The sequence below is a fragment of the Cheilinus undulatus genome, linkage group 4, assembly GCF_018320785.1.
Source record: "Cheilinus undulatus linkage group 4, ASM1832078v1, whole genome shotgun sequence".
Lineage (NCBI taxonomy): Eukaryota > Metazoa > Chordata > Actinopteri > Labriformes > Labridae > Cheilinus > Cheilinus undulatus.
In genome coordinates, this window is record NC_054868.1 from 29,477,441 (window position 1) to 29,494,563 (window position 17,123).

The 17,123-nt window shown below is 37.1% G+C and overlaps 1 protein-coding gene across 4 annotated transcripts; it reads left to right on the forward strand.

Moving 5' to 3' along the window:
- Positions 1 to 1,791: 1,791 nt before the first annotated feature.
- fam114a1 (family with sequence similarity 114 member A1) lies at positions 1,792 to 16,241 on the forward strand. Of its 4 annotated transcripts, none has more exons than XM_041786391.1 (13): positions 1,792 to 1,842; positions 4,175 to 4,495; positions 4,644 to 4,728; positions 4,848 to 5,086; positions 7,808 to 7,942; positions 8,094 to 8,246; positions 8,341 to 8,533; positions 10,191 to 10,276; positions 11,443 to 11,673; positions 11,791 to 11,930; positions 12,036 to 12,108; positions 12,832 to 12,885; positions 14,729 to 16,241. In XM_041786391.1, the coding sequence occupies exons 2-13, from the start codon at positions 4,181 to 4,183 to the stop codon at positions 14,852 to 14,854; spliced, it is 1,830 nt and encodes a 609-aa protein (XP_041642325.1). In that variant the 5' UTR covers positions 1,792 to 1,842; positions 4,175 to 4,180; the 3' UTR covers positions 14,855 to 16,241. The 4 variants fall into 4 exon arrangements, with proteins under 4 accessions (XP_041642325.1, XP_041642326.1, XP_041642327.1 ...); XM_041786392.1 differs by having other exon boundaries at positions 10,194 to 10,276; XM_041786393.1 differs by having other exon boundaries at positions 8,341 to 8,494.
- The last annotated feature ends 882 nt before the right edge of the window (positions 16,242 to 17,123 follow it).

Genomic DNA, 17,123 nt, shown 5'->3' on the forward strand with positions numbered 1-17,123 from the left:
TATGTGGCATATCGTTATCTTTGATGAAATAATTTTCTTCCAAAAAACATTTTAAGACTTGCTTGTAGGATTTTCAAGGCGCATTTCAACCGCGCTATAACATAAAACAAGTAGACATGAGTATCGAGGGGGAGTGAGATGGTTCGCTGATGCCCACTTCCGTCTTTGTTTTAAAGCCTCCCACAGTCTCCGATGTTTTCATCACCTTGATGACAGTCTTGTTTTTGATTCACCAGTTATGCTATTAAAAGTTAAGATATCTATCTGTTTGGCACATTTTATTGTCTCGTAATAATCCAGCTATTTAAACATGATACAAATATTCTTTTTTCTTTTTTTTTCTTCGCTGTATATCAAACTTGAAGAGATTTAGAAATTAACTTAAATCTAACTGTCTAATGCTATAATTTCAGGGCTTGTTTTGATTTTTTGGCTCAGAAGTTGTAAACAGGAAGAGCGGAAAACCAGCCATAAACATCCCCGTGATCTCTCAAAATAAGCACAAACTTTATCCAAAATCCTAAATTTGTTTTTACTTCCCCGACGTATGCCTCCCCGTTTGGTCCCAAAGGAAATTTATTAAGAAATCGTCTCATTTTTAATATTCGGCCAGGTTAATCCCCACAAGTTAGATATTAAGACTGTCAATTGTCAAATATGTTGGGCGACAAACAAATATCCAGACCCATCCGTGTTGTGGTTTGGGAAGTCGACTGCAGTTATCATCTATGGAAGCCCATTTCCGCCAGTTAAAAAAAAAAAAATAGGAAAAGTGAAATGATAATAATTAAAAAAAGGTATTAAGTCATAATAAGTCAAAATATTAAGCCTAAGTATTAATTATAAGATACTATCTCATAATAATGAGATACCAAGTCATAATAATGAGATACTTTACTATCTCCTAATGACTTAGTATCTCCTGATTATTACTTAACTTTTTTTTTTAAATTATTATTATTGTACTTTTCCAATGTTTTTTTTTACTAGCTGAAATAGGCTTCCACAGTTATGTGTAGATGTGGTGGATAAAAATATTTTTAACACATGCACAGTTAGCATATAGTCTAAATCCTCTTTTCAGAAAATTCAACAAACAGATGTCAAAGAGGATTTAGTTTATCTATTTTTCTAGAATTAATTACATCAGCTTTTGTGCAAATATGGCACAAATACTTTAGGCAATTAAATACCTTTTTTTCTGATTATGTTAAATAGACAGATTTTTTTTAAGGCTGATATACAGCAAAAACTAAACGAGTTTATGATTTTGGCAGTGACGTAGTTTAATGGCTAATAAGCTGTAACACATATACAAATGACTGATACTATTTCACCGAATTGTTTGCCAGTTGCGGTGCTTTCCTAGAAATTAAACTCATACAGAGTTTTATATTTTCGTACATTCAGTCACATTTATGAAGATCCAAAAACAACCAATGACACAATGAGCAGCAGAAGTTCATTTTTCTAAGAAATAACTTCTGAGCACTGTGTATGGACGCCAGTGTAGTAGTAGACTTGATTGCACTTGCGTTTTGATTGTGGAAACATTTGTTATATACTGTAGGTTTTATTCCTTTCAGTGAGACTGGTGCTCTGTGTAGCATTGCCCTCTGCTTGCCCCCAACAGACCTGAGCAGTGAAGCCCTTCTGTCAATGCAGTCTGCGAATATGCTTCTGTTATCAGACATAGTAAAAAGGATATATTTACAGACAAGCACAAAAGAGCTATCTCCGGTGCAGTGACTCATCTTGTCTATTCCCACTCTTTGGTTCAGCCACCTACCGGCCTGCCGACGTGGCGGGGCGGAAGAGGAGCTACTGGCTGGTACCAAACGGGTGAGCTGCGCTGTCACTTTGATAAAAACAAGCATCTCTTTAAGCTTTTAACTGTCCTTTTACCCAAAAACAACAGAAACAGACACAAATATGCTCGTATAACAAACTTGTGCTTTACTTTAATGAAATCGCTGCATTGATGAAAATTAGTTTGGGTCGTGTGGAGGATAGCAATCCTGCCTAAATAATGGCTTGACTGTCATTTTGGCTCTCAAATACAACAGAGGTCTTATTGAGAGGATGTTTAACTTGCTCTGCATGGTGTCAGTGTAATGTTGTCAGGAAATGTTAAAAAGGGGATATAGGCTTTGACATACGTGCAGGGCTCATGTGATAGTGTGTTGTCATCAGTTGAATTTAACAAGATTGTACGACAAATTGCAAATCTATGAGCTGTTACAAGATATAATTGATAATACAGTATTTAAAATTTATGGATTAGATGCTACATTTAATCATAACAACTCTAAATTTAAAAAATATTTAACGCGACACAATATACTTGCTGTGCCTTATTTTTTCTCTTACTGTTTTTGCTGTGGAGAAATGTACCTCTTGTGAATTTTGCCAGGGATAGCGTTAAGCTTAATGACGTCTTGCTTATAGGATAAAGCCCCAAACAAACTTATAGAAAACATTGTTGTGACCTTTGGGATGTGGATGCATGCACAGCATCTGACCACTAGAGGGTAATATTTGACCATAGTACAGGAGTAGATGATTTGAGCTAAAACTGATCACAAAATTTCCCATGCCTACAAATTACAAGCTCATTTTGGCAACAATTGTATCAATGCTCTAATGCTTGTTTAAAAGAGGTGGGCTATGTCCTCTGAAAAAAGCAGAAGTCAACTTATACAGAAATTATGCACATTTTTAGAAATATTTCAAGTAAAATGTGACAAAAAAATGCTGCCTTCAAAGAAAACAAAAATGTGAGCCTACTTTAAAATGTTTTAATTGGTAACAAGCAGTGGATTTTTTTTTTACACAAATTCACAAATTATAACTAAGTTAACGGCAGCGCAACTAGTTTTACAACCGTTCACCTTGTACAGTGTAATGGACTCAGATTTTACATTTTAGTGAATGTTGATTTCTAGAATGTAAAATAATGTTTGAAGCTGAATTTATCTATTCACTTTCTGTGCTATTTAGAGGTCATAAAGTACCGCTATCATTTCAAATAGTAGGAATGTCACAATATCAGAACTTTAACTCTGCTATGATTTGAGGGAAACTGTAACCAAAATGCTACTTTTTTTGATACAGTGACAACAAAAATAAATGTCTTACCCCATAAGACCAAACAGAAGGAGGCTGTTCAAAGACTGAGTTGTGTTAACTTAAAAATCCAAAGTAGCTATTTCAGCTCTATTTTTCAGACTTAATAGAATACATTTGTAGTTTCAAAGAAGCAATACTCAATCATCGACTATGTTCAACTTGTTAAGTTTAACAGTGTAGGAGAAGACTGATGGTCCAAAATAATTAACCAGCAAACTCCTGCACACTGTCTAGACTGCACTAATACATTCACAGTCTCGACAGTGTATTATGATTCCTGTAAAAGAAAAAATAGTCACTAGTAATTATCCAGTATTGGTTGCATACACTATAAAACCGAACAAGTTTAGAATACTCAAAATATTTATTGAAGCTGATTACATCATAGTTTTCAAGTAAATAAATCACAAACCCTTTTTTAGATACATTAAGAGATTGCCTAAGAAGAACTAACTAAGAACTTTGGAATAAAAGGCAAACATGCATGGTGCAATGTAAATGTGCTGTTTAAAAAGTAGATGTTTGCAAACCAACTGAACTGATTTATAGATCTGCATGTCTTCAATGTGTGAACTATGTGCTGTTTGTTAGGGTCAAAGCATTTGGTCGACTGTTTTTACATTTAGAAGAAAGGAAGACATTTAGTGATTTCAAAGTTAAGAATTAGCTCTCATGATCTGTTGATTATTTAACTGGTTCAGAGACCTGTGATTGTTTTTTGTCTCTGAATCAATCAAGTCATTATTCAAAAAATAAAATATCAAACAATCTCTGGATAAAAAGTGATCATTTGCTAGTAAAAAAAATCATCTAAATGTGACAATAGAAGGATTAAGGTTGGCTCAGGAAATGATCAGCATTTTTAAGATTTCATTTAAGACAATATGCACGATTTAGAAGTCATTATATACAACAGTCACACATGGGGATTAGTTACATGTCAAAATCATAACATCTTTTTTATCATCATTAGTTTAACTTGGAAGTGTTTATAAGCGCTGATTTGCTCTTGCATAACTAAAATCAAAGATGTTCTCTCCATCAGATCACCATGTCTCAAGCCGAATGCTCCGACATGGACCCCTCTGTCGACATCACACCTCCTCCTGCCCACCCTTCTCCCACTGACCCTGCCTCCTCTCAGGACATCCCAGCATCCCTCACTCCCCCCGAGGCCCCTCTGCAGTCTGTTCTGAACTCTGAGCGTCTCACCCAGTCCACTGAGGAGACAAAAACAGAGGACACAGCAGCTGAGACTAAAGCCACAGAGGGTCCAACTGACCAACCAGAGGCTGCCGCTGAGAGTCAGGTGGTTGAATGTGACCAACCAGTGAGTCTGGAGGCAGACACAGAGGAAAATGAAGAGGTTTGTGGCGCTATTTACCTTATTTGCAGCAGATGACATACAGTGATTTATGAAATATGTACAACTCTGCATTTTAATGTCTGAACTATTGTAAATAAGTAAGACAAACTTCATGTTTCCTAACCAGGACTGTTATGTTTTTATGTAGAGGTTGCTTCAGGAGAAGGACAAAAGTTGGGGAGGCTGGGGTTCATGGGGGAAATCACTCCTAAGTAGTGCCACCTCCTCAGTGGGTGAGCCTTATGTTCATATTACCATCTTACACCAAATATTTACTCACCTGTCCATTCCCTCTGTCTCACACTGCCCCTCCTGATCTCATAAGTGCTGAACTTCCTGTGTCTGTTTGCAGGTCAGAGCTTGACCTCGGTGAAAGTGAAGGCAGGGGAGGCTCTGCGTCTCCACAGGGCCTCAGTCGGAGAGGAGGCCCAAGAGGAGGAGGAGGAAGAAGGAGCACAGAAGAAGATAGAAGAAGGAAAAGGAGGAGAGAGTGGAGACACTGACCTGTCCAGCTCTGCAGAGTCATCTGGCAGCGCTGCAGCTCCTGGCAGGGGCGTCTTCTCCACCATCACAAACGCTGTGCAGAATACAGTGAGTGAACACAAACACACAAGAACAGAAACACACAAAAACTATCAATCTCACCACGCTGCCCAATGATGGAACAACAATCTGCCAATGTAGACTCACTTACTTACAATGTATACCTGCAAGGTTTAGAAATTGTGACTTTTCCCTTGTTGTGAGCTGTTGCTTCTTTGGCTTTTTCTGCCTTTTGATGCATGTTTGATGCTTCAGTAAGGCTGAAGTCTGTGACTATTAAAATGTTTTAGACTGCAGTGCCGGTTGCTCAGTGGTTATGTCTGCACACCCTGTGTACAGAAGCTGTTGTCTCAGGCAGGCAGCCCAGTTCAAAATCAACTAGTGCCTCCTTTCCCACATCATTCTCCAGTCTCTCTCCACTGTTTCTGCCTCCATCTACAGAAATAAAACCTAAATGTTATATAATGTTCCCTTTAGATATAGAAATATATCTGTCTCAGCTGCAACTTCATTTGAAAAATGTAGATATTTGAATTCATTCTCAGCCATCTTTTTCTTCATCACTTATTTCCCTGTCTCAGCTCTCTTAGTTTAATCATGGTTTAACTGAACATTCTCAGAATACTAGAAATAAGCTTGATAATACCAATAAAATTAACATTGCTTTAGTTGCTTTCCTTTTGGTGAATTACGATGAGGAGTTAGCCCATAGTCTGCACATAAAAGTCTTTTCATTTGTTGGCTTCTTTATTATGAAAAAGCAGGGTATGGAGGGGGAAAAAGCAGTGCTCATATCAACAAACACCTGCTGGTCAGCTCTAGACAGTATGCAGTTGGATTAGACAGAATCCAAACTTAAAAAAAATCCTTCTATATTTTATGAAATAACAATCATGTGGTTAAAAATCACACTATACAAGAAGCAGGTCAGACCAAGCATAACACTCCCGTGCAGAGCACGAGCAGAGTGCAAGCCTCTGTGCTTGTTTCATTCAATCCTTTTAGAAAATGCCTCTCATACAAACTCTCAAAAACACAAAAATGACATTTAGAGTTTACTGCAGGGGTGCTAGAACTCATTTATAGTTGCAGTGTTTACAAATAATAATTTAAAATTGTTATGAAACAGGATCTGATACATGAAATAACGTGTTGTGTGCTTTGAATCAGGCAGTGTAGGTTCTAACTATTTACTATTTGCTGCTTGATCACTATGGCTTTGTTTTGTTACTGTGTGCTCCATGGACACTTGACTATGCCCAGTATGTTTGTGCTGGTATCCATGGGCTCCAGAAAGAAGTGTGCATTACTGTAAATTGCATTACTATGAGCTGTACAAGTGACATGTTTAGAATCTGATTTAAAGAAGACAATAACCCAGTGCCATAGTGTGATGCCAAACTGCAATGTCATTTTTTAAACTCCCTATAAAGTGGTAAAAAAAAAAAAAAAAATCTTTATTTTAGGTTTATAGTATGACAGACCACTGTGTTATAAACCACAAGGCTAAATTTCCGTCACAAAAAACATCTCTAAATTTATAAAATTAAGCTTCAAAATCATGAAAAAGGAGGCAATAAAGTCTGCTCTAGGGTGGTGTATAAGTTGAAAGAGTTGGAGCCACTCCCACTCATGAGAGTAAGAAAATGAAAATAAATGCTTCTGAATAGAGCGCAGCTGCCTTGCTTTGTGCCACAGCAGAGAGACAGAAGTTGGGGATTAAATTTACTCTTTTCTGGTACAAATCTCTCTGTTATGATGCTTTTAATGACCCGTAGGCCACTGTGGCTAATAGATTTAGGAAATTGGCCTCACAGTGATCAAAAACAGCATGTAGCTGGCTGTCAACTTTCAGTGAAGACAGTGAGATTGCCTAACAACAGACTGTACTGAGATGAACTGCTCTGAGATTTTATATTGTTGGGGCATTGGGTAGGGTGGGGGTAATTCCATATCAAGATTGGTGATGTCATGGGTTCAGATTATTGCCCTGCTCAGATAAAACCAAGCCAGGAAAGAGGTGAACAACTTTCTACAGTTTATAATTAAAAAAATTCAGTCACATATAGATCTCTGTGTTTTCACATGTTTACAGCAACCTTATTCTAACATATCTAGTGTGTTTAGACACAAAGTTTTGATTTCACTTTACAGAGACTTTAATGCATGACTATGAGGGCATCTGTGAATGCTTTTTAGATTATGTCTTATTAGACAAATTTGTCTAAAGTCATTTACAGGGGCTCTGTCATCAATTTTACAGCATCTTCAAGCAGAAATACACTCTTAAAGCATTTATTATTATAAACATGCATCTTTACACAGCAGATGTTTCTACACAGGAGACCGTATTACTACCCAACCTTTGTGTGCAGAGGCAGTACAGTATACTCTCTCTTGTTCATGTTGATGCTACAGATGATCGCACAAAAAAAATGAAGGAAACTAATTTTAGATGAGGAAAAAGAGTAAAACCACCAGAAATCACTGTGTTTGTGGCTGTAAGAGTGGGGCAAAACACACCATTGATTCTCATTTTCGTATAAATCTGGATTAAATGCAGATGTTTTTAGTTCTTACATAAGAAGGTCAAAATATTTCGTTTTGTATTTGTTACTATGAGTTTTATATTGTTGCCTTCATATATTGTAGAGTTGACTTAATAAATCATAATAAATCATTTTTTAAAGCATCTTCTTTACATGAATCATCAGTTTCTTGTAATTTTCCTAGTCTTTCTGCGTAGTTACCGTCTTTTCTTTCGCCAAGGGTAAGTCTGTGATCAGTGGAGGTTTGGATGCGTTGGAGTTCATTGGAAAGAAGACCATGAATGTTCTCGCAGAGAGTGACCCAGGCTTCAAGAAGACCAAAACCCTGATGCAGAAAACTGCATCACTGAGTCAGGCAGGCGCAAGCACACACAATCATACTCAAGTTAAAACCATCAGTTTCCTCCTGTCAGTCTTTTTGAGATTCAAGTGATAATCCATGCTCTTTCTCTTCTTGTGAATATTGTAGCTGTGTTAGATCTGTGTTTTCATATGATTGGTTTTAGATGTTAAAGGAAGCAAAGGAAAAGGAGCGTGCACGTCTGGGTAACCATCCAATAAGTGAACCCACAGCTCACTACAGTATACTGTTTGACGACTACCAGGGTCTGTCACACCTTGAGGCCCTGGAGATCCTGTCCAATGAGAGTGAGGGCAAGGTGAGCCACAAGTGTCAGGAAAAAGAAACATGCATTTTCCAAAATTCCCAATGTAGAATAGTCATAATAAATTCTTAAACTCTGTTCATCTTAGGTCCAGGCTTTTCTTTCCTCCCTGGCAGAAGAAGAACAAGACGAGGTAAAGAAGGAGCTAATTTTCATCAAAGATATCTTCATTAAGCGAGAGGAAGAGAAAGAAGGAAATGAAGATGAAAAAGGAGACCAAGAAGGAGAGACAAAGGATAACGGTGATCTAAGTTCCCAATTACACTGTTCTACCCCCCTGAGTGAGTGACACAAACCAACAGACCTGCTGGAGGTAGAGGAGGTCCTCGAGCACTGACCCTGGATCAGTTCACTTTGTTCTGCTTTTACTGCTTAAACTCTGTCAGAGAGATATCAATTATGATACTGGATGATCACTAACAGAGGTCATTTTAAAGTAACAATTAAGCTTTTAAATTTTTATATAAGACAATTTAAAGTGATCATTTATTAATCAGTGGCTGCATTATGTGACTAGATTGATGCCTGCTTAAAAGGGGAATTTCCATATTTCTCTTGGTTATAAATAGTATCCCATGTTGGGTTAGAAAACTCGGGTCAAAAATGTCAGACTGTGATTTTTAAGGACAGTTCTGTTGACTTACATCAACCTGCTAATATGAATGGATGTCAGTCTAGGTAACAGAACTGTTTTGAGTGATAACAGAAAGTTTTCTGTTCAGTTGACATTTCAAATTGTTTTAGCTAATGTAATAATAACCAACAGAGCGTAGCTTAATTTTAACTAGCTGGCTTGAAAACATTATTGTCAGCTAAAAAGTTTCGGGGTGGATTGGCCATGTCTGTTGGCTAGCTTTCAGAAAACTTCTTCAGACAACATGATTCTAGATTAACAACATTTTAGCTAGCTGGCTGAGTAACATTATTACTAACTGAAATATTCTCAGGGTACAGTTGTTGTTGCTGGCTAGCTTTAAATTCATTTCCCCATCTAACATGGTTCAAAAATTAGTTACATTTTAGGTAGTAGGCTAACTAGCATATAATTTGTCTTTGTGGGTGGCTAGCTTGCAACGTCCTTCACCAACTAACAAGGTCATAACAGTAGCTACAGTTCAGTGAGTAAGCTAACTTATTCAGCTAATATGATGTAGCAAATAGCTAATGGACTATCTGGGTGGGTAGTTGGCTAGCTTGAAAATAAACTTTACCAACAAACAAAATATATGAAAAAATGTCCTGTGACAACTGTGTTTGTGGATCATGTTCAGAGTCATATCTGTCATCTCTTGTTTGGCTAATGCCCATAGTGCTCACAGAATGCAAGGAACTCTTTTACAACCAGATCATATCCAAAAAATGTATTTTATTTGGAGACTGATGTATTTAAAAAAAACTTGTAAGAGTCAAGCAAATATCAGAAATTAATGGCATCTCATACTGTAGATGTTGCTATCCTCAGTGAAGGATAACAGAATGGATTTTTTTCTTTTTTTTTTTTTGTTTTTTTTTTACCAAAGTAAAATTCTGATTTGAAGAGACACCATATGATGTTAAGTTTTACTTTCAGAGCAGACTGTCCCTTATTCAGCGTTGGTGTTCAGGGGCCTCTGACACGTTCACATTGCTTCAGAACAAAAGTTACAAAAACAATTTACCAGATCAAGATTTTCAATCTGCATTTTTTCCTCAAACAAAACATCTGATTTTTAATTATGTGCTTGAATTTCAATGAATTTGGCATGAAAATAAGAATGAAAAGTGTGGCAAATCTCTGCCAAACAAAACAAAGAATTTTCTAACTAGGATCTCAGCATGGGGAAAACCAGTGCATGGGTGGCAAATCTCTCAATGTAAAGCTTTTGCATGTCTGGCTTTAATGCTGTGTAGTTTGACGTGCACTAACTGGATGCGTGTGTAATCTGGTTTTTCTCTTAGCAGCAGACAGCGAGGAGTTTGTAAGTGTTCTTACTGAGCTGCTGTTTGAGCTTCATGTTGCTGCAACTCCAGACAAACTTAACAAGGTAAGTCTCACACATACATGCACGTACCCATACTCGACTAAAAATGTTAGAAAAAGGCTGTTTTATCCAGAAAACCCAGTAACACACGGAATTAGATTTTTAAAAATTTTGATATCTAGTTAGAAAATTGATTGGTGATGATTTTTGTTATTTCTTCAGTGTTTCTTAGTCTCTCTTGTTTAGCTTCACATAACCATGTGCTTAAGTTTTAGACATGTAGGGCATTAAGGATTCATCATGGGGCTCAATGTGTCAAACCCAGGGCCAGAGTGGAAGGGTGGGGGGTGAGGGCGGTGTCCAGAGTCAAGCTTGACACATGTCAACACACACACTCGACTGCTTTTCTTTTGTCTGAGCCATTTTTACCGCTGGTGACACACCCGGAGACCGCTGGCAGTTTTTGGGCCCGTGGGACGTCCACAGTTTGACCAGGGGTTCATGGCAGCCTTGCTACTGGCCTGGATGGTTGCCTAGGCCATGCTTACTCGCCACATCCACCCCTTACTCTGCCTTTAAGGTGTAGACATTGTGGTTTTTTTTAACAGATTATTTTCCCATGGCCCTGGTAATATGCAAAGACATCAAGAGAACAATCCCTCCTGCCTGATGGTGCCCTTGGGCAGATTACTCACCAAATCTATGCATACTGCAGCCTCAATTTTCAGCCCAAATATGCCTAAAACTTAGATACACTACTGTACTTTCTTATTATTTCATCCTTTTTACAAGTGATTGACCCAAATATGAGCATAATTTTTATTTTTATTCACAGTAGTGAGTAGTAGTAGACTTTCACTAGATGAATCCATGAAATATTTAGATAACTATAAATCAGATAAGTTAGTTACATTTTTTAAGTAGTTGAAATCAGCTTTTTCCCATAAAACTCCTTGAAGCAAATCACAAAAAAATCTTCCTATAGACCTACACTAATTAGACTTTTCCACAGTTCCTTTTCTCACCCCCTCTCTTGTTCCTCTGCTCCCTCCTGCTGCCGTCTTATAAGTAGTATAAAAGTTACCACCTTTGAAGTCCTTCTGAATATTTAATTTCACATATAGAGAACAGAAATTAGCATATAATCGTGTGCAGGCATCTGATTAGCATACATCAGGATGGCGATCTCTCACAGAGCAGAGCTGATGGTGGTAATTATGCATCTCCAGGCTCGCAGGAGGGCCCATGATTGGGTGAGCGAGGTGGAACAGCCTGTCATCACAGAGGCGGTTGGCAGGAAGATACAGGACCTGCCGGGAGGAGAGGCCTCACCTGGAGAGAGCGAAAAGGAGGAGGAGAAGAAAGACGAGCAAAAGGAGGAGATTAGCATTGGGGAGGAGATGAAGGGTGGAGAGGAGAAGAGTAAGGAGAAAGAGGAGGAGGATCCCAGATCTGTGGAGGTGAGGTCAAGGAAGTTTTTGAATGAAAGCTCCCTGTTCTCCTGCTGTCAAAGACTGATTAGCGTTGATGTAATTTTATTATTTAAACTCCATGTGTTTTCATCTCCCTCTCTGCAGGCTGTCTATCTATCCTCAGTGGGAAGCCTGGCAGAAGTGACGGCCCGCAGTATCGAGCAGCTCCACAAGGTGGCAGAGCTCATCCTCCACGGTCAGGAGCTGGAGAAACCAGCCAGAGACCAGGCTCACATCCTCACCAGGTGGGTGTGTGTGTGTGTGTGTGTGGGTGTGTGTGTATATGTGTGTAATTGATCAGCTCATATAAAAGAGAAATAAAATGTTCTAAAATGTACATTCTACCCCAGGTTAACGTGTGCCATGTGTAAGGAGGTGGAGTGTTTGGCCAGGAAGTTCTCTGATACGCTGCATCTTGTTGGGGTAGGTGAGAGGGATTGTGTTGGTGTCTGTGTGTCAACAGTGGGGTGTTAAAGGATAAGGCTTGTGTAATATTTTTCCTGCTGTTAGCAAATCCCATAAAGGTTCTTTAGCAGGAATGTATTAATCTGCTTCAATACTCTGTGACTTTCCCACCCTGAGTCTGAGCTCATCCCTGAGCTGTTCAGCTCACAGTGTGCTACTAAGAATACATAAAAAAGAGTAGAAATAACATTTTTAAGTAAAATGTGCTTTATAATTATTTATTTTGTACTATTTTCTTCTTCTGTGTAATGCACACATTTACCTGTGAGTTTCTACCTGTGGTATAAAAAAGTAACTCTAATCTTCAGCATGTCTGTGCTGTAACAGCTGTTTTACCTCTTGATTGATTACTATTTAATTTCCCCTTTAAATGTTTTAAAAACCAGAGAAAAACAGGCTTAAAAGAAGGTTTTAAAAGACATTGTTTCAATAGGATTTCACCAGTAACTCTTGGTTATTCAACAATAACAAGGGCAAATAACTCTTTTCTACAGTTGTTCCTCTTTATAATGGGTTTTGATCATTCTTGGTATGAAGTGAAGGTCTGTGGCTGTGAAGAGTGGCAGCATAGAGACAGTGAAGCTGTATCCTGTTGTTTTTCTGGGGTTTTTTTGCCCTATTGATCCCAAATCAGTCACATCTTCACTCACTGCTGCTCGTCTCTCTCACTTTCTCTCTCAGGGTCAGAGAAAAGCAGAGGAGCTGACTCCACTGGTAGACAGTGTACTGCTAGAGGTAAGAAACATATTTTTACCTTAAACTATATGGTCTAAAATTCACAGACAATAGATCAAGTTATCAGTGTAGCTGTCTCAGACTAATGTGTGCTGCTTCTGGTTGCAACTCGTGTAAAAAAAATCTTTGGGACCAGTTTGCTGAAGGAAGCAATACACATAAAACGAAGCTTAGCGTTAGTTCAGGCAGGACACACAAGTCATGCAGCCTTCTGCCATGACAGCTCGCTGAATGAACCATTGCCCCCCCCACTCAACCAATCACAGCTAATTCTCTGGTCCATTTAGATATGATGGCCATTTCCCCCATAAAATCTACACCAACTGATTACACTGCATTACTGCTGGGAAAATTTACTCTCCACCACCCAAGCCTCCTCCATTCTAGCCTAAAGCTTTCGCTGCACCCCGTAGGGGAATTTTAGCTCTTTTTAGCAGAGCCTTCAGGAATATCCATTTTGCAATACATGCTGAAATATATGACAAGAGTTTTACTGACTAAAATATTAATTATGAAAAGAATAGTCAGTATGCATTGTAAATTTAGCTCCTTAAAATTCATTTCTGTTTATAACTTCTTTGTGCCTTTCAATTTTTTTTTACCATTCAGCATTTTTGGTAATGTATTAAATACTTTTACTTAAATATACTGCATATACTTTGTTTAAATCTTGAAATTGGGAATTCATTTTTAATATTTGAAAAAAGAGAGCAAGTTGATTATATAAGAATAACCTCACACATTATAGACAACACAGTGCATTAAAAGAATGTGAAAGACGATGATGTTTTGAGTATCTGAGAAAGACACTTATAATTCCAGCGCATCTTCATAACTCATTGATTTTTTTCTGTAGACATAAACCTCAACAGCTGTTTATTTTCTTATGTTATACAAATCTGTTGTCATAATTACCAGTTATCTTAGTCCTAGAAGATGTATAACAAGTACCTTTACATTTAAAATGTAATTTTGTTTTAGTACGTACATATTTATCTACTGTAGTTAAAAAATAAACTCATCATAGACATATTTAACTATCAAATATATAAGTTCATGACGGATTTACGTACATTTATTAAATGTATTATTATATACATTTATTGCTTACATACAAAATGACAATACAAATTGAAGTGCAATATATATAAATAATCAATATGCAAAATGATATATGATCATGCATTTTTCATGTCATTTTAAACATATGTACACTGACATTAAAAAAATACATACCTTCAATTTTGCATAAGAAGTTGAAGATAAACCAAGTAGAATACACCCCAAAATAAACATTAAAGCCCAAAGACTGTCTCACCTTCTTCATCCCTGTATCTCATAAAATCATATTTTTACACCAGATTTTGTATGGACATTGAGTTTCACATTCAGAATGTTCCATATATCACCTCATAAACATTAGTACAAAAACTTGAACTCAACATATTGACAGTAACTGTTTTGACTTTAAATATTCCCTTAAATTAAAATTATTCTTATTCATTCCCTCAAAAAGCACATTCATACATGTGCCAAGTGAAGTTTGGCCACCTGTACTGTATGTTTTAGTGAGTAAAGACACTTTAGCACATTAAATGTGTGCTCTTTTTCTTATTTTACTTCGGCTTTGTGCAAGACAACACAAGGGATTAATGAGCCATTAAAAAAAAATCTGCTTTTGTCTTTTTTTTAAATTTTTTTGTATGTTTGTAAATACTCATCTGGATCGCAGTGCTTAAAAATATCTGAAATGGTCTAAACTTGAAATGATGCTGATGTTGATGATAATGATGATGACGATGATGATTATGATGATGTTGTTCTCCTGGTTCTCTGTCTGCAGGGCTCCAACAGCACAAACTACATCCAGAATGCATTTCAGCTGCTGCTGCCCATCCTGCAGATCTCCCACATACAGAGCCAACAAAGCCGGCCCGACACAGAAACCACCGCACAAACACAGCAATAACACACACACAACCTGCTCACACACTTGTCTTAATGTATTTAGTATTGTACAGTGAGGAGATTATTTCAGATTAAGTGCTTTAATCTACAGTAAGTGCCAGAGCATCAGGAAAGGATGTGTATAAATTATAATAACATAATATAGTTTAGAAAGTAACAGTTTAATTATCAGATTCGTGTGCCTACAACTGACACAAATGTAGTGTCCAGTCATGTCGTGTATACGTCTCTTCCACATTGTGTCTTTGAATGTTGTTTTGATTTTTCTCTGATGAACCAAACAGAGATGATTTGAGTTCTGCTGTTTAAAACAAACATGTTTCTTTATCATCTCCAAAAGCTGAACCAAAAACAAAACCTAGCGATTCACTGAAGGTGTTGAAGGGATCTGACATTAATGTATTTAAGCTTTCTTTGCACTCCTTGTGGTCCGTTGTTATTCAAACAGAAAGAGCGTTGACTAACACTACCAATGAGTTGTTTTCTGTAATGTGTTAGCCTGGTATGTCGAAATATGCCAGTATTAGAAATGTTGACTCTTTACATGTTTATTTTTGTGCTAAATTATGTGAAGCAACACTACCATATACTGTATAACTCTAGCTTGTCCAGGTTGGTAAAATTATTTGATATTAATCCTTGAAGTGATAAAAGAAAATATTAAGTTCCCTCTTCTCCATTCTTGTGTACATTTGATTCAGATGTGTTCACCTCGAATTAACGTTCAATGTGCTGCTACATTTATCAAGTATAACTTGGATTTGGGGGAAATTTGCTTAATTATCTTATTGCCAAACAATACCACTTTTATGTGAAGTTAAATAAATAGAAAAACATATGTGCAGCTATTCTCACTTTCTTTAAGTTTCTCTGTCAGCGCCTCAATCCACTGATGATCGTGTATCTCGCCTGTATTCAGATATAAACCTGCAGTAATGTAAATCATGATACTGACATATCCGCTTTCAAGTGTTTCATATTGCCACATACAGCAGTTAAAAAAGCAAAAGATGGATTGTCATATTGTGTTTTTTCCATATCAAGATTTTGAGCTCCATTTCACCTCAATTTTAAACTTGGTTTACATCTCTATCACATACTGAGAAAAAAAATGACCCTTTGACTTCAAATGGCTTCACTTTGTGTTGTTTGGTGCTCAGCAGGTATTACAAAGCTGACTTGGGTTCCACTGCCTTTTGATACTTTGTTAATACAAAGTGTAGCTGATCAAAATTTAACCAGAAAACTTGTGATGTGCGGGTACGTTTTTGTGAGAGGTTTCTCTCTATTTCCAATCTAGCACTCTAAATTCTATGTTAAGCTAACACACTAGTTAAATATTGACTAAACAGATATGAAATGGGATTAATTTCCTTCTCTTGGCATTAAAGAAAAATAAGCATTTTCCAGAGTAATGACCTGTTTCTTTTTTCATACAAAGAACATGTCATGTTGTCTGTCACCTTCAATGAACACTCCAGCCAAAAGACATGGATGTATTTTGTGTTTAGTTTTTTGAAAGCTCGTCGAGCTGTTTTTCAATGATTTTGATTCATATTCTCCATAATCACAAGAGTCTACTTTCACTCCCATTTTCCACAGTTTGTTTTGAATTCTCCTCTGCTATCTCTGTTAAACAGCAATTCGAATATGCCAACAGGGATCTCCTTTTTTAAGATCCTGTGTTGAAGCTCACAGATAGACTACACAGATTACTTAACTTCTGTGTACTCTGTTTTCTGTGATAGCCAGTAAAATTAATCTGTTTCTCATTATCTCTGTTCATTCATTCTGGGATAACAATGCTGGTTGAGAGGGGCCTGGCTACAGACCACAGCTCTTGCAAACTTCAATTTTATTCATAAAAAAAGTGTGGAAGTTACATTAATGAAACAACCACGCTGAAAACATTACAGACAAAGATAAACATAAAATCACATATGTTTCACAAATAAACATAAAAGGTCAGAGGTCTAATCCAGGCTTAAATTATGTAAGACCTGCTGTAGGAGTAGTTACACGAATGTGGCTCACTTTAGGTTTGTCAGCTTAAGCTAAAGCTAATGCAGTTAAACTAGCAGTTAAAGTTACTTTTTAAGGCAATGTAGCTAGCAATGTGAGCTTTAGCAAACTTGGCTAATGCTAATGTAGCTACATTAAGGTAGCATAGCTATGTAGATACATTAGCATTAGCTAATGTAACTTGGTTAGCTTTTGTAAACATAGCTTAAAGTACTGTAGCTTTGTAAGCTTTATCTACGTAGTTATTC

What these genes read in the sequence shown, in the direction of transcription:
- fam114a1 (XM_041786391.1), top strand. Translation starts at nt 4,181, where the DNA reads ATGTCTCAAGCCGAATGCTCCGACATGGACCCCTCTGTCGACATCACA. An exon ending in TAGTGCCACCTCCTCAGTGG is followed by an intron (nt 4,729 to 4,847) that starts GTGAGCCTTATG and finishes GTCTGTTTGCAG; the next exon opens with GTCAGAGCTTGACCTCGGTG. An exon ending in ATACGCTGCATCTTGTTGGG is followed by an intron (nt 12,109 to 12,831) that starts GTAGGTGAGAGG and finishes TTTCTCTCTCAG; the next exon opens with GGTCAGAGAAAAGCAGAGGA.